The sequence below is a fragment of the Diadema setosum genome, chromosome 10 (assembly GCF_964275005.1).
Source record: "Diadema setosum chromosome 10, eeDiaSeto1, whole genome shotgun sequence".
NCBI lineage: Eukaryota > Metazoa > Echinodermata > Echinoidea > Diadematoida > Diadematidae > Diadema > Diadema setosum.
Window position 1 is genome coordinate 18,927,445 of NC_092694.1, and position 13,054 is coordinate 18,940,498.

At 39.4% G+C, this 13,054-nt stretch overlaps 1 protein-coding gene across 1 annotated transcript in view; it reads left to right on the top strand.

Annotated features, from left to right (window-relative positions):
* The window catches only part of LOC140233651 (ATPase family AAA domain-containing protein 2-like), a 50,360-nt gene that overhangs the window by 20,088 nt on the left and 17,218 nt on the right, over positions 1-13,054 (top strand). Inside the window, exons 8-16 of the mRNA XM_072313753.1 lie at positions 952-1,059; positions 2,306-2,417; positions 4,541-4,831; positions 5,180-5,428; positions 5,625-5,715; positions 7,455-7,766; positions 8,910-9,066; positions 10,649-10,835; positions 11,899-12,084. Of these exons, the coding sequence (XP_072169854.1) occupies positions 952-1,059; positions 2,306-2,417; positions 4,541-4,831; positions 5,180-5,428; positions 5,625-5,715; positions 7,455-7,766; positions 8,910-9,066; positions 10,649-10,835; positions 11,899-12,084 (1,693 nt within the window). The remainder of the gene's footprint in view (positions 1-951; positions 1,060-2,305; positions 2,418-4,540; positions 4,832-5,179; positions 5,429-5,624; positions 5,716-7,454; positions 7,767-8,909; positions 9,067-10,648; positions 10,836-11,898; positions 12,085-13,054) is intronic.

Below are 13,054 nucleotides of genomic sequence, written 5' to 3' on the forward strand. Positions count from 1 at the left end.
GAGAGTGGTCTTGTGAAACAGCGACTAATTTTTATGTGATGAATAGATGATTCTTCAAAGAAATGCATCGTACTTGTAGATCCGGAGTAGGTTATTGTTAGGACTATAATTTTAGACCAGAACAAATTGCACAAAATGACATAGCAAGGAAAGTTAACACTGTTTATTAAGATGAGTATTTGTCCTTTTCAATAAAGGTTTTTGCACAAAGAAAAGGTAAAATTCCAATGATTACAAAATGTGCCGATTTTTGCCAGCGCTGATGATGAGAAAATTGTCGCAGTGACAACATTGCATAACTATATGATAATGGACATGAGATGGCGCCATACAATGCCGTACCCCAGGTTACGACAGTACCTCGGAGTACTGCTTGCCAAATCGTGTTTAAGATTTGTGGAATAAATTGTAGTCCTTGTAGTCCTTGAGAAGAGAATTCAATTCTCTGAAAACCCCAAACAAGTCACTGAACAAGGTAACAGTTTCTCCATAAGAATGCATGAGTGGGGGCTCATGATAAGAATGCATGAATAGCAGGTTCACATATTTCAGGTGTGTAGCAATGCAACCCATCACAATATCGCTTGCTTTTAAAAAGGTCACCTGTGTAGAATTTATGTATGCTTTCTTCTTTTTTCTGCTACCTTGAGCAGTATCTTACATCTTACATGTATCCCCTCTTAATGTGAAGCTGCTACATCATCATCCTTGGTCATTGTGATTTGTTATAAATTTTGAAAATATTCTCATTCCCTATTCTGATCACTATCAATTCGGAAACTCCGTACCCAGTATAACCAATGTATAGTTGTTCAAATGTAAAAGTCTGAAAATCAGGCGGAATTCTGTAGCAGGGGTTGTCAAGATGAATTGATCGAATTCCCTGAGAATATTAGAGATAAACTTGTTTACGTTTTGATACAAAAATTCATCTGATTTTATGGATTGCAGGAAGCATCATGCTGCACACAATCTTTCTTCTACAAGCTCTGATGATTCAGATGATGAGCGTCGTTTTGAAAGAAGGAAGAATAAGAGTATGGCTCGAGCAAGAAACAGGTGGATGCATGACATTTGTACTGAAAGACTTTTAGTTAAAAAGTCCCAAGATAGATCTGCAAAATCATGAAAAGGAATGTACATCCTGGTATCATGTTGCTTTGTATAAAACAAAAATTAAAGGTGGATATCCAGTGAAAATTTTGGGAACAAAAGCAGGGTGCTACATAATTTATTTTTTTTTTTTTTACCACTTGCCTGGTCAGACAAGCAGATTTTCAGATTGATGCAGAACACTTGCCTGTACATTAATTTTACTTGTTGGAAAAGAAAGTCCAAAAATATAAGAAAATGATACAGAAATCTGTAAGTCAAGGGCTTAATGAAACACAGTCATTTGAATAAAAAGCACACATTTGATTTTTTGCTTAAACACATTAGACAATGCTGTACACTAGCACTGGTCGTACGGTCCGTAAACAGTAAAAATCACTCTCTTGACCAGTAATTTTTTCAGGAATGGGCCAGCAAAAAATGGAAAAACTGGAAATCTACTGGTCTGATACACAGGTCGGACCAGCAGAAAAAATGGGATAGTGTTCAGCCCTGCACTAGAGTAACAAACTTGGTTCAATTGAACACTTCATTAAAACTTTCTTGTGTGTGTCAAGTCCCCCCACCGAAAAAAAAAAAAATAAATAAATAAATAAATAGATTAAAAAAAATACAAAATAAAGAATTCACTGATCTCCTTTTCATACAAAGCAAGAATATCAGGATGGAATTCCCCTTTAACAACACAACACCAAATTTTCTTTCATTGATATCCTTGTTTGTAAAAGCTAACTGCCTTACTTCTGTTGTGGCTAAATTTCTTACTACATTTGTACTGCAGGAAGTTTTACACTTTGATATTAAGACGTTATTGCAGTCATGTTTCTTTTCTCCCCTAATGGGTGCAAAGGCAATTGTCATCAGGAAATGCTAACCCATCCAAAGAACAAGACCTGTAATGACAATGAACAGGGATATAATGCTTATATTGTGAAATGAAAACAAAATGTAGTAAACACAAGTGTTTTCGTATCCAGTATGTACGTTAAATTTATCAAATACAGTGCCAAGAATGTCACTTGTTGGAGCCCTTGAGTAGCCATCCCTTCCAGTAGAACCTATAGTGTTGTTGTCAGTGTAATAGTCGTAGTTGACAATATCAACCCTTGTACACCATGTTCATTCCTAGAATTCTCTTGGAATTATGCTTGTGATAAATGTGTATATTGTTTGCTGTTTGCATGTGTTCAAGATGTTTGCCCATGAACCTGAATGCTGAGGATTTGGCGAGTGGAGTACTAAAAGACAGGCAACGAATTGGCGGTAGTCTTGCAGATGTGGATCCCATGAATATTGACACATCGGTAAGACAAAGATTGATGGCAACAAATCTTTTCAATATTTCAGTATTAATTATACATGTTTTCTTCATTTCTCTAGCCCAAATACTGTGCATTTATGAGGAATTTCATACCTAACCATCTGGTTACTGTTTACCCTGAAGGATTGTATAGTTTTGGTTGAGACCAAACTTAAGGTTTTTCACATTTTTGAGTGAGATAATGAGAAACCTCTGATGAATATTTAATGAAAACTGGTTTCAAAATTGCTGAGAGCAATTATGATAAAAGGTAGGACCCACCTTTCATTTAAGATTGCTTTGTTTTACTTTGTTTTCAATGTCTCAGCCTTTCCAAAACCGATTTTTTTTCAAATAAACTTTGAATTCCTCTTATAATTGTATGTTCTGTACTATTTCGTGAATAGTTTCTTGGTATCTCGCAAAAAGTTAAAAGCCTGATCCTCATCTCCACCAATACTATACCATCCCTTTAAAGCATTTATACAAATGCTAAGCATTGTTCTTTCCTTTTTTAAACCATCATTCTGATCATGAGTTAGTCCCTTGGTATTTAGCAACTTTTGTACTGATGTTGGTCCATCAACAATTACCACAGTGGTTTTCTTGGTTATGTGAGTCAAAGGCTCAAAGTGAGCTATTGTGATCATTCATCGTCCTGTGTGCGTTTACATTTTCAGCTTCTTGAAAAACCATTGACAAATTTTCACCAAACTCACCAGGCACCTGACTCCTGGGGGCCCCCAAAGCCCCCAAATTAAATTGTATATGCTGAATATTTTTATTTTTGTGAATTTTGTGAGTTGGGTGCTATTCGCGAATTGAGACACATGAAAAAAGTTGGAATAGTGTGCATGCGGTAACTATGGAATTTAGCCTAAACCCACTCAGCTTCGCCTCGTGAGTTAAGCATTCCATAGTTACCTTATGCACACAATTCTGACTGACACACTCAGACCTGTGTGTCATTTGTTTATTGCTGCATTGCTAGGTGTGGATCATTAGATTTGTCATGTGATTGAAAATAGATTTTTGACAAAAATTTGTCCATTCTATAAAGCAGATGATACACTGTCTTTTCGCAATAGGAATGATGTGTATAAGGTAATTATGGAATTGTGTAACCCAACCAAAGAGATTATACCACAAGAGGGCGTAGTCCAGTAGAGAGGCAGCCGCGCAAGGGAGCTGCCATTTTGCGTTGTGGGAGCCGCCATTGCACGGATCCTGTACAGTAGATGGCAGCGCACTGTTAAATGCGCTCGACTTGAATATTCGGCGCAGTGACCTTGCGTTGTTTTATTGTGACGTCACAATGGTCATGTTTAAGCGTCATAATGGTGCTGATGTTGTTTGATTTTATGGCGTGAGTGGGAATGTACGCGAAACAAACGTCATCGTGCTCAACTACTGTCTAGTCTACACCCAAGTTCCCACTGTTAATTTTGCGAACAACAAAAAGATCTGGACTCTACTAAATGGTTCAAATGATATGGTATCATCGTAGAAACTAATATTTAAACAATCAACCACATTGCGATTCTGAAAATGAAAATGTGTAATGAAGAATAACATATCACTCCAGATATGATATGAGAAGATATGACTTGAACGTAGACTTAGATCCAGTGCCAGGAGCCGAGTGTGCGCTCCCTCTTCAATTTTGGACGCACTATTTGTACGCACGCGTATGGCGACTACTTACTTTATAGGTATAATCTCTTTGAACCCAACCCATGAGGCGCAGCATGCAGACCTGTGCATCATTTTATAAAGATGGACACCATGCCCAGCTGGAGGTGTCCCAAAGTGCCCAAAGTTTGTCATGTTCTTCTGAGGTAGTAGTCTGCAAGAATGCATGGAAGGTGAACTGACGATACTCAGATGAGCACTAGACTCACAGAGTCTCTTGATCAGTGTCTTACTTTTGTCTCTTGCAAAGAAATTTAGTACTGTGATATTTTGCTTGCTGCCATTTTCAAGGCAGCTTACAGGAAATCACAGACATGCACAGCAACAAATCAAGTAGTTCTTATGCCTGTTTTCCAGATCTGTGTTGTAGATTTGAAAGATTTATTCGTTTAAAGATTTAGTGTTGCTCAAGTTTACATTTTCTTTATTCCTTAGGTGACCTTTGACTCAGTCGGTGGCTTAGGCTCACACGTCCAAGCCCTTAAAGAAATGGTCGTCTTCCCACTTTTGTATCCAGAGGTTTTTGAGCGCTTCAAGATATCTCCGCCAAGGGGTGTCTTATTTCATGGGCCTCCAGGTACAGGGAAAACTCTTGTGGCAAGGGCACTTGCCAATGAGTGCAGGCAGGGGAACAAGAGAGTGGCATTCTTCATGAGGAAAGGTGCAGACTGTCTCAGCAAATGGGTAGGAGAGTCAGAACGTCAGCTGAGGCTTCTCTTTGACCAGGTGAGGAATGCTGAAAGCCAGTGATGTGTCCTCTTTTTCTTCCATTGTTAACAGATGATGTGACACTGTGTTGCTCTGACAAGCATTTTTGAAGACTTTAAATTTTGGATTTTGGATTATTTTATAGCCATGTTTCATTTAAAGGGTTGTTAGATGTATGTCTATGAATGTGTTAAGAGGCATTAGGCATGTGGTAAAACCATAAATCTCAGTGATAACATGATAATAACCCGGTCCAGATGGATTTGGAGTCAAAGTAGCTGGGCTAATATTTTCCATCATCAAAAGTATGTGCTTTGTGCAGAGAACTATTTCACTTTGCCAGTTATACTTTCTACTCTGCATCAGGCTTTTACCATGCGACCATCCATCATTTTCTTCGATGAAATTGATGGGCTTGCACCAGTTCGGTCCAGCCGCCAGGATCAGATCCACAGTTCCATTGTGTCAACCCTTCTAGCTTTGATGGATGGCCTGGACAGCCGGGGAGAAGTTGTGGTCATTGGGGCCACCAACCGAATTGATGCCATCGACCCTGCACTCAGGAGACCTGGTCGTTTTGACAGGGAGTTCCTTTTCCCATTGCCCTCATTAGAGGTAAGCTTTTAAGTGAAGAATTGAATAGTTTTGATAGAATTCTTGCACAATTTTTTGAAAGATGAGCATGTGGCATGAACATTATGTAGCTTTGTCCCCTCTCCCTCCACCTCCATTTAGTCTTCTTTAGTGTATTCTTGCATGGATCTCTCGGGTTATAGCATTCCTGACAAACTTGTCTGAATTTCTTCCACAGGCAAGGTCCAGCATCCTAACCATCCACACCAGTCAGTGGAACCCACAGTTGGCTCAGCCATTCGTGGTTGAAGTGGCAGAGAAATGTGTTGGTAAGAGTCATGAATAACCTTTCACAACATTACAGAAGAGCACATATTTCATTGACACAATCTACTTTTGTTATAATCTCATAAATTCTTCCTCCAGAGTTCAAGTTGCAAGAACATTTGGGCACATTCTGTGTCAGACTTGCACGTTTTATATTAAAGCATGTGTTAATGTCATCATGTACAAATTAGATTATGGAATTTAGTCTGTTTGTATGCCTCTGTCACTAAGTGTCAGCAGAAATATGTTCTCGGATTGTCTGTCTCCCTGTAATCATTTTTGTGGATAATCCATGTATCCAAGTGAAACTCAGCATATGTACAGTATATATGAGGGATAAAGCTGTGCTTATCAAGTGTTGGGTGCACATGCTCAAGGTCAAATTCATAAAATTGCATGATTTTCCCTATATCTCTGCAATGCCCAAACATATTTTCATGAAACTTAATGTATACATGTAGTACCTGGTAAAAATTTTCAAGGGAAAGTTATGGGCCACTGGGTAAAAGTTCAAAGGTCAGGTAAAATGCTAAAATTTCACTTTTTTCTCAATACCTCCAAATTGGCTCAAGCTAGCTTCCTGAACTTAGTGTACATGCATGTACTGCGTGACAATCATCTTGAAAATTTGGGGGTCATTGGATCAAAGGTCAAGGTTCAAAGGTCAAGTGAAAATCAAAAAATCTGATGCTTAAATTGCCCTATTTTCTATAATACCTTGACAATAACTCAGTACATACACTTAATGAAACTAGTTGTATACAGCTTGTACATGCATCAATGCACAATGATTCTGTAAGGAAAGATTGGGCCATGGGTTCAAATGTTCAGTAACAATGTTAAATTGCCAATATTTTTCCCATATTTTGAAAATAGCTCAAGGTATTGTCCTAAAAATAAGATATTACCAGGAAATGATTATGTGAAGGAAGTTGTGGGTCAAAGGGCAAGGATCAAAGGTGAATATACTCAAATTCCAAAATACTTGCTCCGTGCAGCAATTTTGCCATTCAAATGAAGTTTGGTTCACTAAACTCATTTACGGTTATGCAGTCAAAATGTTCAAACATGTCACATGTTACCAATCATGTGAGAAACTGTTGTCTTGCACTGTCAAAATATACAACAGACCTATGGGAGAATAATGCGATATGGTGGAGGCATGCCAGTCACCATAGCGACATTTCTAGTTTAACCTGTCTCTTCCACAAATGTTCGCAGCTTTGGACTGTTCTTTCTTTTCCATGTTGAGGGAATATTCTTTCTTTTGAATGAATGAATGAATGAATGATTTTTATTACCAAATTGAAGTTCAAGTTTACAAGATTACAATCACAGATAATTTATACAATCATTGAGAATACAATAATAATAATACAAGACATGAAAGTATAGAATCAAACTTATCAACAATATGAATACGAAAGTACAAACATATTTACAAATTTGGTAAAAGGGTCCAACAAATAGCAACGCTAGTGGACGTTGGCCCTTGAATACAGGAGAAGAATATATAAATTCAACCAGAAAATTATTTACATTATAAACAAGTGTATTTACACTATGTACAAGATTAACATTTTGAAATTGATAAGTGTACTTACATTACGTAGTAATACCAGGTACTTGATTCCAGATGAAAAGTTGAGGTTGTACTATTTCATATGTATGAGACCAAAGCACATAATACATAACTGTGGGAGCAGATACTCACTGTTTCGTTGTATTGGACAAACTGCAGGTTATTGTGGTGCTGATCTAAAGGCTTTGTGCACTGAGGCTGCATTGTTTGCCCTGAGGCGTCGTTACCCCCAGATCTATACGTCGAAGGAGAAACTTCAACTAGATGTGAATGAGATTCAGGTCAGCGCGGGCGACTTCCAGCGAGCCATGGGTCACATTGTGCCTGCCTCCCAACGCTCTGTGGTCAGTCCTGGTCGCAGCCTGAGTGCCCGTGTCCGCCCATTGCTTCTCAGCCAGTTTAATGCTGCACTTAATGTTCTACACCGTGTCTTCCCAGAGGCCTTGTACCGAGGCAAGACTTCTTCATCAGGTAAAGAACTATAATTACGTGCTTTGACAAGTGTGTGAAAATAGTGCCATCAGTTGTCGGCTTTGTGTGGAAAAAAGGATATATTTTGCAGCTCTGACAGTGAAAAGTGTTTTACGTCTCGCCACAAAGCATCGCAAGGAAGCATCATGTTTTTGGGTTGTCTGTCCGTCCCTTTGTCTGTTTGTCCATCCGTCTTTTCACCTGTACCCCATTTTGTAAACAGTGTAACTTGAGTACTGTTTGAGATATATCCAAATGAAACTTGGCATATGAATGTATGAGTGGACAAAGCTGCACCTTATCAACTTTGTGGCATACAAGCTCAAGGCCAAAGATCACAGGTCAAGGTCAAATTCTAAAATTTCACTATCCCCTCCCCCCCCCCCAAAAAAAAAAAAAAAAAAAAAAAAAAAATCTCTGCAATGCCTGAAGGTATTTTCATGAAGTTTTGTGTATGTATGAATGTATCACCAGGTAAAGATGCTGTATAGAAAATTTTAGACCATGGTGTAAAAGGTCAAAGGTCAAGGGAAAATGCTAAAATTTCATGTTTTTCTCAATATCTCAAAAATGGCTCAAGGTATCTTCATGAACCTTGGCGCATGGACGTGTATTGCCTGGCAATTATTCTCTTCGGAAGAATTGGGTCATGAGATCTAGGGTCAAAGGTCGAATTGACACTCCTTGTGTAATTACAATATTTTCTCCATACAGCTAAATGTACCTTAGAAATATGACTATATGGGGGGGGGGGGAGAGAATGAAAACGGGCCTTTACACCCAGCAGGAGGCATTGTTCTATCCCAGAGTTGCATTGCCATTTTGCACAGCTCTTGCTCCATTGTCACATTGGACTCATACATTGGGTCTGATACACTATGTTGCTTTTATTGTGCAAGTCCTAAACCAGAGGTGCTTTATTTGTGTATATGTTTTATATGTGCCAGCAAAATGGGAAAGCCATGATTGTCAAATGTAACAATGAAAATATTGTGTTCAATGGTTATTTTTCAATGTCCTAACTGCAATTTTGTTATTTGTTTTTTATATGTAGAATTTTGATTTATGCCATGCTTCTGATTTGTGTTTTGTCACTTAATGCTATATATTTCTTTCCCCCCCCCCCCCCCCCCATCACAACAGCAGAGCCCAGAGATCCTCATGCTGACATGCTAAACTCTGATGAGCAAGCTGATGATTGGGTTGGGCCAAGTATATTCAACGGCCCCCTCTCAACCAGTGCTTCCAAGAAGCACAGCTCATCAGATACAGGTGCCAGATCATTCCTCAATTTCATGAGGTAGGTATCAAAAATTTTATGGCAGCCTTAGATGTCATACCTTTAGTATGAAAATAGAAGTGGAGGGAGGAGGAAACTTAAATTTGACATAATCTGGATGTGCTGTAAATTTAACTGTTAGAGTTATAGCTTCTGATGTTTGATGATATCAAGGAGATTGTCTCAATATGTGAGGTATACAGATTGTTCCTTTTTTATGCCTCCGCCAGAAGGGTGGCGGAGGTATTATGTTTTTGGGTTGTCTGTGAATTCCGTACGTCCGTCCACGTTTGTTTACGCGATAACTTGATTAATATTGAGTGGAATTTTACCAAACTTGGTCAAGGTGTAAAGTATGATGGGGCAATTACTTGATTGGATTCTGGGTGAAATCAGCTGAGGTCAAAGGTCATGATCAAATCATGAAATTGTATCCGTTTATGCAATAACTCAAGACTGGATGAAGCAAAGTTTACCAAACTGTGTCCAAAGATGACATGTGATGGGGCAATTACTTGATTAGTTTTTGTCGAGCCCACCGGAGGTGAGGGGAGACTAAGGGATCGCCTGCGGCATCTGTCCGTCCGGCGTCCGTCCGGCGTCCGTCCGTAACGCTACAAAAATTTCAATAACTCTTCACTCTGGGCTTCAATTGCAATCAAACTTCGAGGGAAGAGAGGTCATACAAAGTTTCACATTTTACCATATATGAAGGTCACCTCAACTTCAAAGCTCATAGGCAGGGGTCAATGAGCTTTAGGGCCCAATGTTAAGTTTTTATGGCGCGTTTCTATTGTGGGTCATATCTTTTAATCCATAACTCCATTTGTGACCAAACTTGGATGGTAGATGTCCCTTGGGGAGTGGATGGTCACCACAAGGTCAATGGTCACAAGCATGGGTCAACGAACTTTTAGAGACCAATGTTTAGTTTTTATGGCGCGTTTCTATTATGGGTCATAACTTTTGATCCATAGGTCCGTTCGTGACCAAACTTGGATGTTAGATGTCCCTTGGGGAGTGGATGGTCACCACAAGGTGAAAGGTCACAGGCAGGGGTCAACGAACTTTAAGGGCTCAATGTTCAGTTTTTATGGCACGTTTCTTTTTTGCTATAAATTTTTACCCTTTTATACCTCTTTTTATCTGTTATATCTCTTTTTTTTTTTTATCTGTTATATCCCATTCGCGTACAATTTCTTGTACGCAAATGGGCGAGACACATTATGGCACTTGCCTTGTTCATTATTTTTTTTGCCAATTATGTGGAACTGTCATCTCACATCGCCAAAACATAATCTAGATATATTTGGCGAAAAAGGCATTACGGCAGAAGCATACCAGTCGCCATAGTGACATTCTAGTTATGGAACCTAGCCTAGGTATATTTCATGAGATGTAGATGTGCCAATTATATTTTGGGCATTCTACCTCATATCTTGGTTGGCTGCAAATAAGTAGGCCCATGTCTTTTGATAGGAATCTTACAATGAATTCTTAAATTTTTTACGAACATCCTTTGACATTACCAAGTTCTCATGCAGTGTTTGAAGTGATGTATAGATTGTAGTTTGACAGACTGCTTGCTGTCATTTTGTTACAGTACTTCCCTCTCCCAGCCTTATGCACATCGGCCCCGCTTCCTGATCACAGGCAAGACCGGAATGGGGCAGAGTTCTCATTTGGCTCCAGCTCTGCTGCATCACATGGAGAGGCTGCCTGTCCACTGCCTTGATCTTCCAGCTCTGTATGCATGCAGTGCCAAGACCCCAGAAGAATCTTGTGCTCAGGTGGGTCATGTTGCACTCTTCTTTCTTTTCCTCGACCTCTCCCATTTTATACCCAGAACGGAACTAGTTTGCAGGCACAAACCCTTGTTGGTCGTATAGGAGTCTGCATGCGCCAAGACTAATACACGCACCACTACACTGCAGCCTCTCTGTTGGGAGAAGCTTCAACACAGGGCCTATGGGACAGTGCCAGAGTGGTGCATGTAGTAGTCTTGGCGCAGACTCCTTTACGACCAACAAGGGTTTGTGCCTGCAAACTAGAACGGAACAGCATAGATTGACAGGAGTTGAAAGAGGGAGATCACACCTGTGTACTTTAAATGTATGGACTCTGATCCTATAAAGCAAAACTTAGATCCTGCATATAACTGATACTGATGGAGAAATCCTCTGTATTCTTTGAGCATTTCTCTGAAAGGGCAAAGTAGCGTCGTCCGATTGCATATGGTCAGTTTTTATGAAAATTGGGGTCACTGCATCTGGCGCACTGTTTGATGATGTTCTCATCATGACGTCAAGAGCAGCCAGTTGTTGGCTTTCAGTGATAATTAGTGTGTGAATGTAATTCAGAGTTTGGAGAAAATTTACCTGTCATTGATTATGAGATTTATAAATTGGAGAAAATTTACCCGTCATTGATTATTAGATTTATGGAAGTATAAAAGTTCTAGATGTGCTTCACTTGTCCGTGCTTCTATACAAGATTTTACGTTAGTTAAGATATGAAAACTCTTTAAAAAATGTCTGAGTTTGTGAATGACAGCAGGGCATGACATTATTTTCATATGAAACTGCATCTATAGTCAAACTTTTCTAAATACAGTGTACTTGACAGGTATTTTTACCAGTGTGATAGAATATACAAAGGAACACCAAGCCCCCCTTGGAAGCCCTCAAAGCTGCCCCAAGTTTGCAAATGTTCTCAGGTAATACTCTGCAAAAATGTGTGGAAGATGAACTTACATTGCTCAGGTGAGCATGAGACCCCCTGTGTCTTTTGTTTTTGGTTTTCTCACACACTGTATATAACACTTCATGAATATATGATCCTGTATCCTACCAGGTATTCCGTGAAGCACGTCGCACAAGTCCAAGTATCATTTATATCCCTCATGTCAATCAGTGGTGGGAGGCCTGCACTGCCACGCTACAAGCAACATTCCTCACCTTGCTGCAAGATCTACCTCCTTCAGCCCCCATTCTCATCCTTGCTACCTCAAATCGTCCCTTTCAAGATACTACACCAGAAGTGAGTATGGGAAATATGTGATTAAACTGGCATTAAACATGAATAATAAATGACAGCATGGAATGTTATTCAGGTTTAAGATAAAACAATATTTGCATGAAAAAGAATTCTTGAACTCTTAAACTCACTTTTACTTCTAGAAATACTACACAGATCTCTTTCTCTGCATTTCTTTGAAACCTTTGCTTTAACCACTTGGCTGCATGCCACGTTCCTTGTGCTCAAATATGTTTCTTGAAAGTTACGAGCGCTCAGTACATAATATGACATCGTGGCAAGGCTGTGCGAACATCCCTAGCCTGAGCCCTGGCTTAGCTGTGTGATACTGAGCGAACGATGGACAAACGTACACTGTGTATGTGGCAGGCATGTGTGAGAGATCGAGAATACATGGAACCATTGTGGAGCACTGAGTACAGTGCGCACAGGGCATGCATGCTCCTATATCCCACAATGAATGTGTATTGTACACAGACAATTTGGGGAATCGGATGCACACTTTACCCCTGTGCGTACAGGACAGGTATGAATCCAATGCACACTCGCGCTCTGTAGTGTACTGGTGATGTGATGGTGTGATTGTTGTTTTTCGAGCACAGCAAGTATACTGCTTGTGTGGCAGTCCTCGCCTGCCAAGAGCTGCACACATGTTTATGTCTATTTCAATCTTACAATACTGCATACCAATTACTTGATGTGCAATATTTTATCACAGATCGATCATGGTGTTTACTGTTGATGTCTTCTTTCATTTTTTTCTTGGATTTTAATTATGGACATGTATGATCATTGAGGAATAACCATGGCATCCAAGTTGAAATCTACGGGTAAAGTTTTAGTTAACATGCATAGTTGTAGACTCCATTGTACATTGTATGTTTGCAATAGTTCGCTCTATCTTTGCAATAAAAATTTGCCACATTGGTACACTGAACATGTTTTTCCTGAAAGAGACATGGTTCCAATAGCA